At 31.0% G+C, this 17,318-nt stretch overlaps 3 protein-coding genes across 6 annotated transcripts; all 3 read left to right on the top strand.

Moving 5' to 3' along the window:
- Positions 1–4,468: 4,468 nt before the first annotated feature.
- LOC105115493 (protein YLS3-like) lies at positions 4,469–5,549 on the top strand. Its single transcript, XM_011012390.1, has 3 exons — positions 4,469–4,941; positions 5,034–5,129; positions 5,259–5,549. The coding sequence occupies exons 1-3, from the start codon at positions 4,599–4,601 to the stop codon at positions 5,390–5,392; spliced, it is 573 nt and encodes a 190-aa protein (XP_011010692.1). The 5' UTR covers positions 4,469–4,598; the 3' UTR covers positions 5,393–5,549.
- A 5,397-nt stretch (positions 5,550–10,946) lies between these two features.
- Positions 10,947–12,690, top strand: LOC105115492 (uncharacterized). Its single transcript, XM_011012389.1, has 2 exons — positions 10,947–11,559; positions 12,323–12,690. The coding sequence occupies exons 1-2, from the start codon at positions 11,074–11,076 to the stop codon at positions 12,365–12,367; spliced, it is 531 nt and encodes a 176-aa protein (XP_011010691.1). The 5' UTR covers positions 10,947–11,073; the 3' UTR covers positions 12,368–12,690.
- Positions 12,691–13,953: 1,263 nt separating this feature from the next.
- Positions 13,954–16,222, top strand: LOC105115490 (uncharacterized). 4 transcript variants are annotated; one of them, XM_011012386.1, is made up of 2 exons: positions 13,954–14,588; positions 15,869–16,222. In XM_011012386.1, exon 1 carries the CDS (start codon positions 14,104–14,106, stop codon positions 14,584–14,586), a length of 483 nt encoding a protein of 160 aa, XP_011010688.1. In that variant the 5' UTR covers positions 13,954–14,103; the 3' UTR covers positions 14,587–14,588; positions 15,869–16,222. The 4 variants fall into 4 exon arrangements, with proteins under 4 accessions (XP_011010688.1, XP_011010690.1, XP_011010689.1 ...); XM_011012388.1 differs by having other exon boundaries at positions 15,872–15,975; XM_011012387.1 differs by lacking the exon at positions 15,869–16,222 and adding an exon at positions 15,186–15,596.
- The last annotated feature ends 1,096 nt before the right edge of the window (positions 16,223–17,318 follow it).

Below are 17,318 nucleotides of genomic sequence, written 5' to 3'. Positions count from 1 at the left end.
TTTGAAAATCGTTGTCTATGATTCTATCATTTGCCAACAAGGGTAAACCAACTTTGCGTATGGATGCAATGAGTGAATTGTAACTAATGTAGTAGGACAACATTAAATTTCTATTAAGGAGATAAACATGATCAGTGAATTCAAACTGTCATGATTCTTTCACCATACATACAGTACAGCAAAGTGCAGACAAATGGCATCATCATCCTTTGGAGATTCTTGGCTGCGTTGTTGAGTTTTAATTGCTCTGCCTTGTGCGCTGCTTGCCATTAAGTCTTCGATGATAAAGTTGATGTGAGGCTGCATTGAAAAGGGGCTCTCATATTTCCTTGAAAATCTCGAGTTGGCATGGCTGCACTCCCCATGATTCATCAAGGGGGAATGGGTCCCCCACGTCAGCTTTTGGCCCCATGTAAGTGCCCGTGTAGCGATCACCGGTTTGGATGTTCTTATGGCTGTCTGTATCCGGCGGCTTTTAATATTTTAATATTATTTTTAGAAGCTATAATTTTTAAGTTTTTAAGAACTTATAATCACAGCAGTCGTAGCTTTTATATTTTTTTTTCAAAATAATATTAAAAAAAATAAAAACTGAATTTAGATAGATCATAGATCAACCTAGATGGTCATCCAGGTTAATGTTTTTTTATCTAAATTAAAATCAAACTTCAAATCATGAGTTTTTCAAATAAAGATGTGAGCCATGATTGAGTTTAATAATTTTTAACACAACTGGCTTTGCTTTAATCAAATCAATGCCGATTAGCTGGAATCTAGCCATTCCCAGTTCACACCAGTATTCTCAAGCGAAGGCTTAATTATAACAATAAACAAAATTATTATATGATTGAGTCTTGCTCTGCTCTCTGGGATCTAATTCAAATTAATTAACAAGAAATTATTAAAAACAAATTTACGATAAACACAGCATCCGATCTCTCGAAATCTTGACCAATGAAGGATTTAATACACGAAGATAAATTAAAGTTGATAAGATTAGTGTTATCACAATTAACAGCTGAGCCAGTCCTTCTTGGCGAAGACATCATTTTATGAACTATAAATTAACGTTAATCGCGCAAAAATTTAGAAAAAGTTGCGAGGTTAATATAATCTAATAGTTTCTCTCAGTATCGACCTCGTAAGGCTTCCCACTACATCCAAAATCCAAAACAGACACCGTATGAAAAATTCTCTTGATGAACAATATGTTGATAAAATTATCCAAAATTAAATCAAGACCCTTGTCATAAGTTGGATTTAATTAGAGTGAATATAAAATGATATTATTTATAAATTTTATTTTTATTAAAAAATTAAATAATATTATTTTAATAAAAAATTAAATTAAATCAACTCTAGCTTAACTCTATATAAAACCTAGCTTGAATTTTATGAGTTAAAATTCACTTATCAAATCAAACTGAATAAATAAAGTAATAAGAATAAAAAGATAACACAGAACTCCAAAATTTAAGGGAAATCTAATGGCACAATGTATCATTGATTTTGATGCGATAACCATTAATTTTGATGTGATAACCATTGCATCAATCAATTATTAGAAGTTATTAGTTATTTGACATATATTTTGCTAGGCTAAAATCTTTTTTTTAAAAAAATAAACATGTAAGCCTTTTTAATGTGTTTTTTATATATAAAAAAAACTTGTGAAAATATTTAATAAAATAAATTAAAAACTATATATATTAATAAATAAATTAAAATACACTAACAAAAAAAAATTAAAAATTAAAAATTAGATACAAACAAAAATATTTAACTTTGAATCTTGAATCTTGAACACAATTGACCTTCGTGACTTTGTTTACAAAAATTTATTTATTTCAATGATAATAAAAATAAAAATATATGAAATTAATTAAATAAAAAATATATTATGTAAAGCTACATATATTAAAAATATGTTCTAAAAATAATTTTTTAATTTTCTAAAATAAATTTTATTTTTTATAAAACATAAAAAAATTTATAGATAAATTAAAACAATCTCTCAAAAAAATTAAATACATGCAACATAAATTAAAAATAATTATTATTTAAAATAAGTTAGATAAAAAAATAAAAGAAAGGAGGTATTAATTTAAATATAAATTTAAATTATTTTAAAAAAATAAATAAAAAATTATTGAGCCTGAGAAACTAAGCAACCTGCCTGCCCCATCTAATAAAGGCTTGTGCACAGGCATGTAAGAGTAGGATAGCATGCGTGGACCTATCCGGGCTAAGATATTTTTTTCTAGATAGTTTTAAAGTAAAAATAATAATAATAATGAACTCCTCCCATTAATTTCAAGTAAATAAAAAAATAATAATGAACTCCTCCCATTAATTTCACATTAATATTGATTTTTTATGGCTGAAATCGATTGCCAACATAAATTTTCCAAGTCATGGAGACTACAGTACATATCTTTCTCGGATTTCATTAAAGCCACACATTTGTTTTCATATCTTTCACTTTTACCCCCTATATTTCAATTTCACCCTTCCCAAACAATCTAGCCAATAGTTTGTTCCAGTAAAAGCATATATATATATATAGAAAGAGTCAATGTGAATAGTACGGTATTTTGCATAGTGAATTCCCGTGTCTTTTATATTTATAGTTAATATTTTTGAATATGTGATGGATATCCATATTGCAACCTTTCCAAATCAAGGACCAATATAATTAATGGTGGCTGCAGATATAATTGAAGTAGCTTACGGTGATTAATTAATCTCTAATTAGTTTCAATTAAGATCACATCCTTATATAATTATCACCATAAATCAATTACCTTTTTTTAATCACAACAGCTTTTGCAAGCAAGCAACATTATTTAGGTGTAAGGTTATAGAGAGGGGAAGCATTGAGCTTATATATTTCTTATCTTGAAACGAAATCAACAGGCATTCATTTGTGTAAACGTGTTTGGTAATATCATTATGCCTCTTGCAACTTGGGAGAAGTAAGACAATATGAGCCATGGTAATATAACCCGGTTTGCTTGGCTCAAAACTCTAACCATGAATTAAATGGGTTAATTAAAATAATATTGTTTTAATTTTTTAAATTAAAATGAGATTATTTTAAAATAAAATTTAAATTTAAACTAAATTTTGAATATGTTATAGTTTAACTCACTTAGTAAACCATGTCAAAATAAATTATTTTTTGGTTAATTTTTTCTTGAACACCTAAATTAAGATATGAATAAGTCAAATTTAGCTGGCTAGATTTAATAACTATCACATGAATCAAATGTACAAGATTTTAACTAACAATAACCATAATCCATCACTAACTCTGTCTATAGCATGACATTGACATTAACAAGGACAATAAAACTTTTGAAAATTTGGTTTATGGAGTAATTAGGTTAGGTTTGGTATCCATGTTATCAATATACTTGAATTGAAAATAATGACTAAAATTATTGGAGGGTAAAGTTAGAAACAATAGGAATTTAAAGAAAGAATTAATATTATTCGTAACTTTGAAAATAATAATTAAAATCATTGCTATCCACATTATTAATTTGGACTCGAAAGACCTGTCAAGCTAGATTAATACTTATCGGCATAACTTCCCCTGTAAAAGCTAAGTTAAGAAAAACAAAAGAAATTGGTTATTATCACATGGGAAGAGGTGGTAAACCTAATTATTTTAGACTTAATACCTTATGCACAGAAGGGAATTTTGTGTCCTATCACAAGGGTTCTAGCAATGAAACAGATAAAGCATGCCATGCATTATTTCGTGTCTGACTTTGTCACACATGATCATGCAGGCAAAGAGACAAATTGTGAGCTTGAATAATTTGTTTTTAATCACAGACTCGATCCATGTAATCACGGATTCATGTAAGAAGAGAGTCCAAGTTATATCACGGGTTGCCCAAACAAAAATAAAGGGCTATGCTCACACCCATCTCTCTTTTGAAAATTGAGCTCGATTCTAGAAAGAAACCATCATCTATAGAGGACAAAATCCCCTATTGGATTGCCAATGTTGGATTCAGGAAAGTAGTCTCTCTTAATTCAAGCCAACTATAAGATTCTAATAATTCTTTTCTTTTAGAGTGAAAGATGGCAATGCTTTTCAACGCACCTTTTGACATGGATATCATAGATTTAATGGAAATTTCAGTAGCAGGGAAGCCTTGTTTCGTGCTAGAGCAGCTGTTTTGAAGTTTTTTTTTAAAAAAATAAATCAGATTAAATCTTATTTAGATTTTAATCGAGTTCATCGAATCACGGGATAATATGCCGAATCGATAAGTCAGCACCCAGTCTAATTCATCATGAAATCCAGCCCAAGTCAAGTATGAACGGGCACCTTTTGATCCATATTATAACAACGGACGGGATTCATACAATGCTTGTCTACATCATGACAAATACCATGTGAATTCTACTTATAAATTTCATGGTTACTAGCATTATTATTATTTCTTGTCACCACACCAGTGTACCAACTACCTTTCGCATCCTTTATATTGACAGAAGTGATCACAAGCTAAGCATGAAAAAGATTAGCTTTTGAGGTGTCTTTTCGTTTCTCTCAAGGTCAAAAACTCCTCCCTCAAAAAATGGGCTCAGAAGGTCTTGTGACTGCTTCAGCAATTCCATACATCTTGGTGCTGTTAATGCTAGTTGGTACTGCAAGATCAGACTTTCAGCAAGATAGAACAGAGTGTGCAGACCAACTAGTAGGTCTAGCTACATGTCTTCCATATGTTGGTGGTGATGCTAAGGCACCCACCATAGATTGTTGCAGTGGGCTTAAACAAGTGTTGGATAAGAGCGTGAAATGTCTCTGTGTCCTCATTAAAGACCGGGACAACCCTGATCTTGGTATCAAGTTCAATGTTAGTCTTGTTGCTAAACTTCCTAGCTTGTGCCATGCGCCAGTTAATGTCACAAAATGCATCGGTAAGTCCACAAGAACTCATGGATACTGTCCATTGAAATACAATCAGAAATTTGAAGTGCCCTGTTGAGTGGCTTTTTATTCCCCTTTTCAGATATTCTGCACCTGCCTGCTGGCTCACCGGATGCGAAGGTCTTTGCAGGATTTGCCAACATCACCGGAGGAAGTGTTGCTGCCCCAGTTGCCAGTGGTAAAAGCCTCTAGTCCTGGACTTAGACATGGATATTTATGGCTTGGTTACTAAGATTTAAGCTTGTTCTAGTTTATATTTGGTGTTACTGTTTAGCCCTTCTGATTCCTTGTTTGTTTTCTTTAAAAGCGAATTCAACTGGCAGTAAATCAAGCGCTGCTGCAGAGAAGAGTGGTGCTGAGAGGCCAGCAAACAGATGGCTTGTAACAGCAGAGGTTCTGTGTGGATTATTACTATGGACATTCACATCTTTTGGTTTCTGATGATAGGTATTCTATGCGTGGCTATGATAAAATTTTCTCCCTAAATATGTTCATCAAATATATGTAACTCAATTTATGGACAGTTTTCTACTATCTCTGTTGTCTCTTCTGATCCTTCTGTTTTGGAAGAAATTAATTAATTAACTAATTCTCTCTATCTTCTGTGTCTTCCCATTATATTTCCAACGTGATAGTTATTAAAGGGGAACATGGATTAAATGGAAATGTGATGAGGAGCAGATCATTTCATTAAAGCTTGTGCCTTTTCCATTCTTGCAAGAAACTTAGTTTGAACCATCAATTCTCGCATTTAGTGCTCTGGATCTACTAACTGTTCGCTCTGTAAAGATAAGGTTCATTTAAAGTTTTCCAGACCAGCTGCAGGTGTTGAGTGATGATTGGATTATTCTTTTGTTCTCCGATCAACTTTCGAGTTTATCATTGCAATAACTATGATTGTGGTTTGAAAAGTTAAAGTTAAAAAAAGAAGTTATAAATTGTAATTGTTTCAATTAAAGTTTCAATTGAATTTAAACTTGTGTGGGTGGGTGTGTGCAAGCCTCCCATCAAAATTGGAAGATGATATCAACCAGGAAACATTAGATCGAAACTAAATTATTTTCCATTGGGATTTGAAAAGGTCATTAACACAGTCCAAATACAGTACCTACTTATCCATTATTGGAATGTTTAGTACTATGGTGGCCCGCAAGCATGAAAGTCTTACATGGTCGCTGTGTTCATTGTATCTAAATTCTAAAGGCAATGTACGAAGCTATGCAACTTTTTCTAAACAGAAGCATAGAACCAAGAACGGGTGATCTTGTGATAGGGAAAATGGTTCCGTGTACATGTCCTTGGACTGCTTCATGACAGATTCATGGGCATGGAGACAGACAAAAGAAATATAGAAGTGGTTTATTATTATTTTCACTACTGCCATTTAAAGCACAAGAGATTAGTGATAGTTTATGTATACACGTTTTCGAGACGAAGAAGAAGAAACAGAGAAGTATATTTCCCTATCATTATGTTTGGAAAGACAAAAACCCAGTCCAAATCTGCCCAATATGCATGTATATTACTCCAACTAAACATGTATTTGTTACTTCTGTCACGGGGCATTAATAAAATGCAATCTAGGAATGGTGTTTTTCCAGCTTGATCCATGCATATAGGATGGAATGATTAGCTTGAGGTTTGATGAATGCTGCATGTTCGATTCAATAAAACGAGCCAGTTGATTATAATCAGCATTTAATCTAATAGAACTATATTATATGCATCCTTATATGTTCTTTAGGGCATATTCAAGCACATGATCCATGTATGTTTTGTTCCCTATACCTTATTACAATGTTGAAGCTACAGTTCATCGCGTAGACTCATATGATGTAAGCCAATCGCCCGAGTTCGTGTACCAAAGGCATCAATGCGCCTCCCTTTTTGTGGATGTCAATACATGTCATCATGCCATGCCATGCCATGCCATGTTAGGCCATCTAATCCAATAATTGGACCTCATGTCCATCCCTTTTTGTGGCCCCATTTTTCTTTTCATCTTTCCTTTTTCCTTTTAAATAATGGTGTTTAAGTGCAAGGATGGAGCCATGGACCTAGTCTATAAGGCATGAGAGCCCATCAACAACTACTGCTACAGGGCACAGGAAAAGGGCTTGGCCTAGACTGGTTTGGTTCAATGCATGTTACTCAAGCAACAATGATGGTTGCAACTTGCAACCTAGGGGAATGCATTTGCCAGTGAAGTTACTAAACCCAAGACACAAATTATGATTAATTATATAATAAATAATAAAATTTAATGTCTAATAAATCAGAGGAAGATAGATAAAAAAATATAAATTATACAAAAAATTACAGGAAAAAAATCATTATAATAAATAGTGTTTTATAAAGTGTCGCGTAATAAAAGCAATCTTTCTTTTAAATTTTGTTAATTTCAATGTTTAGATCCGGTTAAAAACTTAATTGGTTTGAAATTTAATCTAGTAGTATTAAAATTGTATTTTTTATTTTTAACACAACATATCAGAATGGTTTAAAATAATTAAAAAATAAAATAAAATATTTGAAAAACATAATTAGACAACGACACCCCCGTTAAAACTACAGGGCAACAATTGAAACGGACAGGGAGACTAAAGAAAAGAAAATTAAAACAAAATGTGTGGTGGACCCTCATTAAAACTATAGCGCAACCTGTAGGGTACAGTACAATCATTAATTGTACACATCCTCCCACCACCTACCTCACCTTGACCCGTCAGAGTTTTGCAAGTTAAGGTCCCCCGACGATATAGCTAGAAAAAGATAATTTTCGAAGATGGATTAGACTGTGATTATAAGATTTAGAAACAACCGTTTATGCATTCATTTTTAACCTCTAATTCACCAATAATATTATAATATCTTTTATTTTTTATTTAAAATATCTTTAATTGAATTATTTAAAAAAATCTATTTATACTGGAATTTTTATCATTAAAACATCCTCTTGATAATAGATTCAACGTGTAATTTGTTTTGGTAACTTAGGTTTTTAAGCTTAGTTTGAACCTATCACAATTAATTTTTAAATTTAATGAATACCCTACAAGTTTAATAATTAAATAAAGGATCACAGGAGTAATAGATATGTATATAAAAAATTGAACCAAGTTGCTAGAAAAAAAAGATAATCCCTCTCATAATTACTATAATTACTGGGCACAATCTAAATGCAAAATAAAATTCTCTTCATTTCTCATGTGTTTGCTTATGTTAGGTAGATTAACTTGATTATTTGAACTACCTAGTTTTATTATAATAATAATATAGTGATATAAAATTATTGTAGGTTCGGTTAATCAGGATATAAACCGTTTTAAATTAGAGACCATACCATAATTTTTAAAAAGATAAAAGTAATTTCTCCTTATTATAATTGCATGTTTATTGTAAAAATCAATTACTTCAAAGTGAACACAATACAAAGCTTATCGATAATCCAAGATAAATCAATATTGTATGCTTGGCCATGTGCTCTCTTGCCTCTTCTCTGTACTTATTTCAAAAGAAGCCAAACTACCATTCCCATCAGGATAATATACTCTTTTTTTTTTTAATTTTGTTAATTTCAATGTTTAGATTGGTAAAAAGATCCAATCATTATCTGGATTGGATTTGATAAATCTAAAACTTAACTGGTTTGAAATTTAATCTATTAGTATTAAAATTTTATTTTTTATTTTTAACACAACATATCGGAATGGTTTAAAATAGTTAAAAAATAAAATAAAATATTTGAAAAACATAATTAGACAACGACACCCCCGTTAAAACTACAGGGCAACAATTGAAACGGACAGGGAGACTAAAGAAAAGAAAATTAAAACAAAATGTGTGGTGGACCCTCATTAAAACTATAGCGCAACCTGTAGGGTACAGTACAATCATTAATTGTACACATCCTCCCACCACCTACCTCACCTTGACCCGTCAGAGTTTTGCAAGTTAAGGTCCCCCGACGATATAGCTAGAAAAAGATAATTTTCGAAGATGGATTAGACTGTGATTATAAGATTTAGAAACAACCGTTTATGCATTCATTTTTAACCTCTAATTCACCAATAATATTATAAAATCTTTCATATATTTTTTTATTTAAGATATTTTTAATTAGATTATTTTAAAAAATATGTTTATACTAGGATTTTATCCACTAAAATATTCTTTTGACAATAAATTTTATGTTAATAAAGTAAATTTTTGTTCGATAACTTGAATCTTCGGGTCAATTTAAGTACATTATAATTAATTTTTAAATTTATTAAATATTTTGAAGTTCAATAATCAAATAAAATATCATAAAAATAATAAACATGTATATAAAAAAACAAACTCAAATACTAAAAAAAAAAGGTTTCTTTCATAATGAGTGGATACAGTCTAAATGCAAAGTAAAATTCTCTTCATCTCTCATGTGTTTACTTTAATGTTAGGTGTGGATTGAATTGATTATTTGAACTGCCTAGTTTTATTATAATAATATAGTGATATAAAATTATTGTAGGTTCGGTTAATCAGGATATAAACCGTTTTAAATTAGAGACCATACCATAATTTTTAAAAAGATAAAAGTAATTTCTCCTTATTATAATTGCATGTTTATTGTAAAAATCAATTACTTCAAAGTGAACACAATCTAAAGCTTATCGATAATCCAAGATAAATCAATATTTTATGCTTGGCCATGTGCTCTCTTACCTCTTCTCTGTACTTATCTCAAAAGAAGCCAAACTACCATTCCCATGAAGATAATATATATATATATATATATATTTAAAAAATTCTTATCAAGATAGCTTAAAAAAAGGAGTCAAGGTGGTCAACAAAATCCAAGAGATAGGACAGGTGCATCTTTCTCCACCAACAAAACCAAAACTTGTCCATCCAATCACGCTTCCACTTGTCTTTTTCTGACCTAAATCTCACCTCCTTGCGTTGATAAGATAAAAAAATAAATATAAAAAAGAAGAGATAAAATTAAAAATTAATAAAAAAAATATCACTACCATGCGTTGAGTATAGTCAAAACTCGAATATTGTAAGAGTACTCTACAGACTTCGTACATCGATTTTGATTGAATTCTTTCTCATACCAGTTTTAAAGGTATTGTTAATACCAATTTAATATTTAAAAAATAAAAATTTTTTCTGCCTTTTCTCCAATAATATTTGAATTCAAAAATCATAAATAATAATAATAATAATAATAATAATAAAAACAACAATATTCATTATATATACTAAAAAAATGATATTTTTTTAGTAAAAATAACATAATTATAAGTTTTTTCTTAGAAAACAATTTTTTCATATATTTTTTTATACTTTATATTTTTATCATTTCATATTGATCTATTTATTACTTTTTTTATTTTTTTAATATTGTTTTAGATTTTTTATATTTTTAAATATTATTTTATAATTTTTTACACTTTAAATATTTATCACTCTACACTTAGTTTATTTACATCATTCTTTTTGTTTTTATCTTTATTATTTTATAATTTACTTTTTATTTTTTCCTTTATATATATTTTTAAATTATCATACAAAAATTAAAAAAAGATATTTCATTGTAGCAATTGTAATATTATTATATTTTTTTAATACATTAAAAATAAACTCAAGATCTTAATTATTTTTATTAATATATATGATTTTTATTATATTTTATTATATATAAACATTAATATTTTAATTCATGGTTATATTTTTTTATATAAAAAAATATGTTAATAATTTTTATATATTAATTTTTTATATTAAAAGAATTATCTGACCCGTAACGAGTCAAGTTAAACAAAAACGTTGATATTTTATTTTTTATATTTATTAATATTGATAATTTTGATATATTTAATTAAATATACACAAAAATGTTTTTATATATAATTTTTGGTGTATTTAATTAGTTTTTTCTTTCCTTCACGCGGCTAAGCGCGGGTGAAATATCTGTTTTCTAATATAAAACATCTTCAAGACGAAATCCACGGACATGATACAACTCTCCAGCCCCCCAATATCCTTGGAAACACAACGCCTCTTTTTCTTCAAAGAAACCTCCATCTTCTCACTCCCCTTAATCCAAAACCCATCAAGAGAAACTAAAATTCATGGCAAATTCTCGTTTGGGTATCACTTTTTTATCTCTAATTCTCTTCTTTTCTCTCTCAAAAACCACTCTTTCACAAGACCCTCCTCCTACGGTCTTTGAAATCTTGCCAAGATTTGGCCTCCCAAGTGGTCTATTACCTAACACAGTTAAAAGTTACAGCCTTTCTGATGATGGTAGCTTTACTGTCTATCTAGAGAAGGAATGTTATGTTGAATTTGATTACTTGGTGTTTTATGAGAAGAAAATAACAGGGAAATTGGGTTATGGGTCTATCACAAATTTGAAGGGGATTCAGGTTCAAAAGTTCTTTGTTTGGCTTGATGTTGATGAGATCAAGGTTGATTTGCCACCGTCTGATTCGATTTATTTTCAAGTTGGGTGGATTAATAAGAAGCTTGATGCTGATCAGTTTAAGACCGTACATTCTTGCCGTGCTGGTGTCTCCTCTGGGTCTTGTCGTGGACTGTGGAAGCAGTTTCTCGAGGTATTTACTTGTTTTGTTTGATCAATATTTACTCTGGAAAATAAATATTTCCTTATTAGGAATTTGAGGTTGATTACTGTTGTTTTTGTTTGTGTCCTGTTCTTAATTTTGTCTTGGATTTTTTGTGGTTCCCCTATTAGATGCTTGTGAATTTGTTTTGGTGTTTGATTGGAATTTTGTTGAGATTGAATTCATAGAATATAGTACAAGATTGATAGAAGGAAAGTTGAATTGTTCATTCATAGAATGTTGTCCGTGATTGAAAGCCAGCCCTCCTCTTACTAGTATCGCAAGAAGAGGAGGAAGTAAATGTGAAACTTTTAGAATGATTTTTCTTTTAAGGAAGGTGACTTCTGAGCTTTTAGATGGATGCCTAATTTCTCCAGATTTATTGGATCTTTATGTACTAGAAAGTTCAATAATCATTGAGGACCTCACGCTGCGGAAAATTGTTAGCTGTTTGTTGATCAGGATGGTAAACCGGCAGGGCTTATCGACGGGGAGGAATTCTTTTTCCATTCCAATTGATGGTTGTTTGAATTTCTGCTCCTTCAGTAATTGATCGGCTAAGCTTCCTTTGTGGTTTGCAAACGTTAATTTTTCCAGTGTTATCTCTATTGGTGTATAAATTATGAAATTAATGCATATGCTTGCAAAATGCTATATTCTACTTGGTAATATTGGGGATTATTTCTTGACAACTGTTTCCCTTTTTTGAAATTATCCTAAGGTGTTTGCTTTCTTTTTTTCCCACAATTCCCAGCTCCCAACTCCAGATGGCGATGTTCAGATGCTCCTCACCGAGTAGATACAACCAGCCCTTCTGCTGTATGGAAATGTAGCTGAGGGAGCTCGATATCCATGTAATTAGCGTTCTAATTTTAGTGTTTTATCTCTCAACTCACAACCTAGAGTCTGGCAGAGTCTTATGTAAACTAGCTGTGGAGCATCCCTCCTCTTATTGAGCTTTATGAACATCAATAAGAAGAGAATGTTGTGTGTTTTTATGTACCTAGACAAGTACCAAATGTAACATCAAGTGTCTGAACCGTGCCTATTGGAAGTAATAAGAAGGAACTACTTTTAGATTATGATTTTGGGATACTGGATTGGATGTTTGTGCTCAATTTATGTGCCCTAGTTCTCAACTAATAACTATCAAGGATTGGTCATGTATGGATGATATTTTATGCTGTTTAGGACTGAACTTCCTAAGGAGATTGCTAGAGGCAGTTGTGTCTGTCGTGACTGCTCCATCTAGTCCTGTTCATGCCCCACACCGACGAGCTCTGGACATAGCACTTCCGAGGAGGGCAGGTGCATTTCCTCTTGTACCAGGCACTTCAAAGCAGCTGCCTTTATTTACCTGGATGGTTGAGAAAATCCGAATAAGCTATCCTGAATGCCATGCTGTGGTGGTTAATTACCATTGAAATCTTTGAGGATGATGTCTTTTCTGGTGAAACCGTTCATAATCTTTTAGGTAGGTTACTAGTTTCTAGCCCGTGTGCTGACATTGTACTCTTGATCACATATATATTTTTCAATGTAATAAAAATATTTAGATTGCTAGAATTATTTAACATTGGTATTAAATTTAATTCAATATATTAATATTAAGATTTTTTAATTTTATTTTTTGCCAATGTTAAATTTAAAATTAAACAATAAAAAAGTCGATGTGCATTATAAAAAAGTTTAAGAATGGAATTAACAAAAAAAAAATTCAATCCAACTTTTTAGATCATGTGGAAATAATCATATATAACTTAATTTGTATAAAAATAATCTAAAGTAAAAAAAAAAATAATTAAAATGATAAGAAAAAACTTCTTAATTTTATTTTTATCTAATTTAAATTTAAAATTAAATAATTTAAAATTATTTTAATATTATTATTGGTCTAAAAATAATCTAGAAAACAGTAAAAAAAATCAAAGAAGAAAACTGAGAAGAAAAATATAAGAAAAAAGGGCTGAATTAAATAAGAAAGACCTTCACTGTTAGCGCTTTTTTTTTTTAAAAAAAAAAGAAAGAAAGAAAAAGAAGCGCAGAAGGTAATTTCCGCGACTCTTGAAGGAATCGAATCGGTGGAATATCGATAATAGCAACGTAAGTAATCAGATGCTCTTTCATAAAGGTATTAAATAAAGAAAAGATGGATGCATCTAACCTTTTTCATACAATGAATTTGGTTTCTCTTCACAAGAGAGGTCCCTTGATCCTACATGTACAGTCAACTCCCATTTCATCCCGTTTTAATTTTCATAGTTCAAAACTATTTGTTTTTCTTTTATATATAATTATTCGAGGAGAAGAGATATTATCGGATCAATTTATACGTCAATGCAGATTAAATTTCTTATTCAAATAATTTTAAAGACGCAACTCTTGTATTATTATCATGCGTTCAGAAGCTCGGGAACAAAAAGATAGTATATAATTCCTCGAAGCCACGCTACACAGATTTCTCTTCCCATTCTACCCATCACAACCCTCTTAAATTACCACCATCCCTTCTCTCCCTGTCTCTCTGCATCGACAATGGCTTCCTTCAACATCCTCACTCTCTCTCTCTACCTTCTCTCTCTAATCCTCTTATCAAAAACTCGTCTTTCTCTCTCCCTAACCACCTCAGATATCCATGATCTTCTTCCTCAATATGGCCTGCCACGCGGCTTACTCCCTGACAATGTGGAATCCTTCACTCTACCATCATCTGATGGGTCTTTTGAAGTCAAACTTAAGACCCCGTGCTATGTTCACTTTGATGATGTCGTGTACTATGATAAAGTAATCAAAGGGAAGTTGAGTTATGGTTCCGTGCATGATGTCTCAGGTATTCAAGCAAAGAAGCTCTTTGTTTGGTTGCCAGTTACTGGGATTGAAGTTAGCAAGGCTGATGATGGTATGATTAGTTTCTTTGTTGGCCCGATTTCCGAGGAGTTGCCTGCTAAGCAGTTCGAGGATGTTCCTGCTTGTAAGAGGAAGGTTGGCGGGCTAAGGACATATTTGGAGTCGATGTGAAGGTAAAAAGTTGTGATCTTTAGGATTTTATTTCTCTGAATTGTTTGAATTTGTTGGTTTTATATGTTTTGTTACGAGATGCTATTGAGAATTGATGGGAATTGTAAGTTAAAGCTAAGGAATTTTTGTTTAGAGGCTAGACTTAGCAGTGGTGATTAGGAGGTTCCCAGATAATTTAGGGATGATCAAAATCCACACGGAGCCGTGGGTTCCTTTTAGGTTTCAGCAGACAATTTGATGATCACTTATTCTAAAAGGAAATTTAGAAGCTTTCTTCTCGTTGATCTGATTAGATTTTGGGACTTATAGATAGGATATAATTTTATGAACCTTTTAGTTAAAGTTGTCGAATTTCGATTTAGAAGTTAATAATTTAGCTAGAAAGATTCAGGCATCATCAATGGATTTCTTACAGAGTCATGCGTGGATTCCTTCTTGTTTCCAATAAAACAAAAAATGTGATGGTCACGTATTACCTTATATCCGCAGTCACTTGCTCTGAAAGTAAATTGTAGAAGTAGGTGTGGTTTGGTTTTGGGACCAATAGGTGGTTAAGACTTTCAAGCATTTGATTGACATTGATTGTACCTTGTTATCAGCCTTGTTAAGAGTTTTTGGTGAGATTGCAAGAAATGGTTTTTAGAAGAATCGACCCCTTCTATACTTGCAGTAATGTGCGACTCGAACCAAGTTGCGAACAGAAATTAGCATGAAACTGGAGGAAACAAAGAAGCTTGATACTTGTTATAAGGGAGGGAGGGGAAATGGTTCTTTTAGCTTGGTGTATTAGGATCATTAACAACCTATACAAGGTTTGGAGGTTTCATTGAGCGAACTTTATAGAAAACAATGTCAATCAGCTTTTAGTTAATTGTAATTTCTATTGGTGGTTGACACTTGAAATCAGGAAGGGGTGTTGCTTCCTCTTTTCCAAAACATTCTCAACCATCAAAGTTGTGTTTAATTTCGAGAATTGTGATGAATCCAGAAGTTTGAGCATCCTGGAAGGGAAATGTAATGTTTTTCTAGCGAAGAAAGTCGACAATGGATTCTTAGTTTATGGTTTGTGTGGACAAGCTGCATGATGATCTAGATAGAATCTGATCTCAGTTTGCTAAGATTGTTCTTAAACCACCTCAACCGATGCCGGTTTTTCCAAATTTCATCAATAATTATTTAATTTCAATCATCTATTGTCATTTATGTCGAAAATCGGAGGCCAAATACTTACTCATATTGCTATACAATCAACAATGAGAGATGTGATTTTGGTTTCTTTTAGAAGTTTCGCAGTTCCGACTTCCAATGGACGAAATAGCCGAAAGTTATAATATTATAAGTCACGTCCTGCCAAGTTTTTCAAGGACTAAAGAAGGTGTCATGCTCTTGTTGCAGGTGGAAGCAGACCAAATCTTCTCTTGCGTTGCCTGCACACTCTGAACTTTGAAGTTCTCCAGCTTAATCTACATCTTTGAGAAATTGAATCAAATTTATGTAATATGGATTGTAAATAAATGCTGCTCTTCAACATTTCTGCTCAGGGACTCACCTTATGCCGAGCAATGATTTGGATATGCATAAATACAGAAACCATGGATGAAATAGTAGTTCAAACTATTGGGATAATTCTCATCAATCGCATTGCCCTCGTATGAAACGTAAGGGTAAATTTAATCTTAGCGAGTGAGGGGGAGGCAAACTTGTGATTCTTTGAGCTAGATTTTAATTTGAATGCTAAATACGTGTGACTTGATGGTTTTGAATTGTACAGTTGAGTGACTGGCTGACAATCAAGGAAGGCAACTTGCTAATTCTCTTTTATGTCAAGAAAGGGCATCATATTTTCGGATAAATTGTGCAATAAACACGACATGGAAGTATTTTTATTTTTATTTTTGTTGATGAAATAGAAAAATTTAACCGTGCAATCAGTTTATAATGGTTAATAATAATAATAAAAATCTTAATACTGTCAAACTCGGGCAATTTTGATAGGATTTTTGATATTTAAAAATCTTGTAATTTATATGTAACGAGTCACTACTATAAAAAATAAATTTTAAAAATTCTGGTAAAAATTTAAGTGTTGTTTAATAATCAAATTAATTGTTATGATCTTTTTACATTATTATTCTAATTTGGTGTGTTATAATTTTTTTTTAAACTTAGATTTATCTCAATAGTTTATAAATATATCTACTAAAATATTTGTGTAATCTATTTGAAACATATTTTTTTTAGTTATGATAAATTTATACATAACTAATTAGAATTATCTATTATTATATGAATACTAATTTTTTAAGATTTTAATAGAGATTTATTTTGAAGTTTATAAGTTGACAAAAATAATTTTAACTTATAAAACATATTTAAAAAAAACTTAATAAAATTATGATTTTTGTATGAAATAGTTAATTAATTAATATAACTGGATTTAACTAATCAACTAATTTAATCAACTAATTGAGATAAAAAATTAAAATTCAACCATGTCATGACTTTATAAATCTAATATTTACTTAATATAACTATTTTAAAGTATAATAATTATCAATAAATATTATTATTTTTAAATATAACATGATAAAATTATGTAATTTTATTAAAACCTTTTGAAACAATAGTACTATGCCAAATTTTTACATTTACCGTGCTGTTATTTTTTCAATAAAAAAATCCCATGTTTTGCCGGGTCTGCAGCGGATCTCCGCAGCCGTTGTTGTGTTCAG

The sequence above is a fragment of the Populus euphratica genome, unplaced genomic scaffold (assembly GCF_000495115.2).
Source record: "Populus euphratica unplaced genomic scaffold, PopEup_1.0 scaffold715.1, whole genome shotgun sequence".
Taxonomy (NCBI): Eukaryota; Viridiplantae; Streptophyta; class Magnoliopsida; order Malpighiales; family Salicaceae; genus Populus; species Populus euphratica.
The sequence above is the reverse complement of the archived record's forward strand: the minus strand, read 5'-3'. Positions and strand labels throughout refer to the sequence as shown.

Bases quoted from the DNA above. Each gene is read 5' to 3' on its own strand.
- LOC105115493 (XM_011012390.1), top strand. From the start codon at position 4,599: ATGGGCTCAGAAGGTCTTGTGACTGCTTCAGCAATTCCATACATCTTG. The intron at 4,942-5,033 runs GTAAGTCCACAA...TCCCCTTTTCAG, and splicing joins TAATGTCACAAAATGCATCG to ATATTCTGCACCTGCCTGCT. The intron at 5,130-5,258 runs GTAAAAGCCTCT...TTTCTTTAAAAG, and splicing joins TGCTGCCCCAGTTGCCAGTG to CGAATTCAACTGGCAGTAAA.
- LOC105115492 (XM_011012389.1), top strand. From the start codon at position 11,074: ATGGCAAATTCTCGTTTGGGTATCACTTTTTTATCTCTAATTCTCTTC. The intron at 11,560-12,322 runs GTATTTACTTGT...CACAATTCCCAG, and splicing joins TGTGGAAGCAGTTTCTCGAG to CTCCCAACTCCAGATGGCGA.
- LOC105115490 (XM_011012386.1), top strand. From the start codon at position 14,104: ATGGCTTCCTTCAACATCCTCACTCTCTCTCTCTACCTTCTCTCTCTA.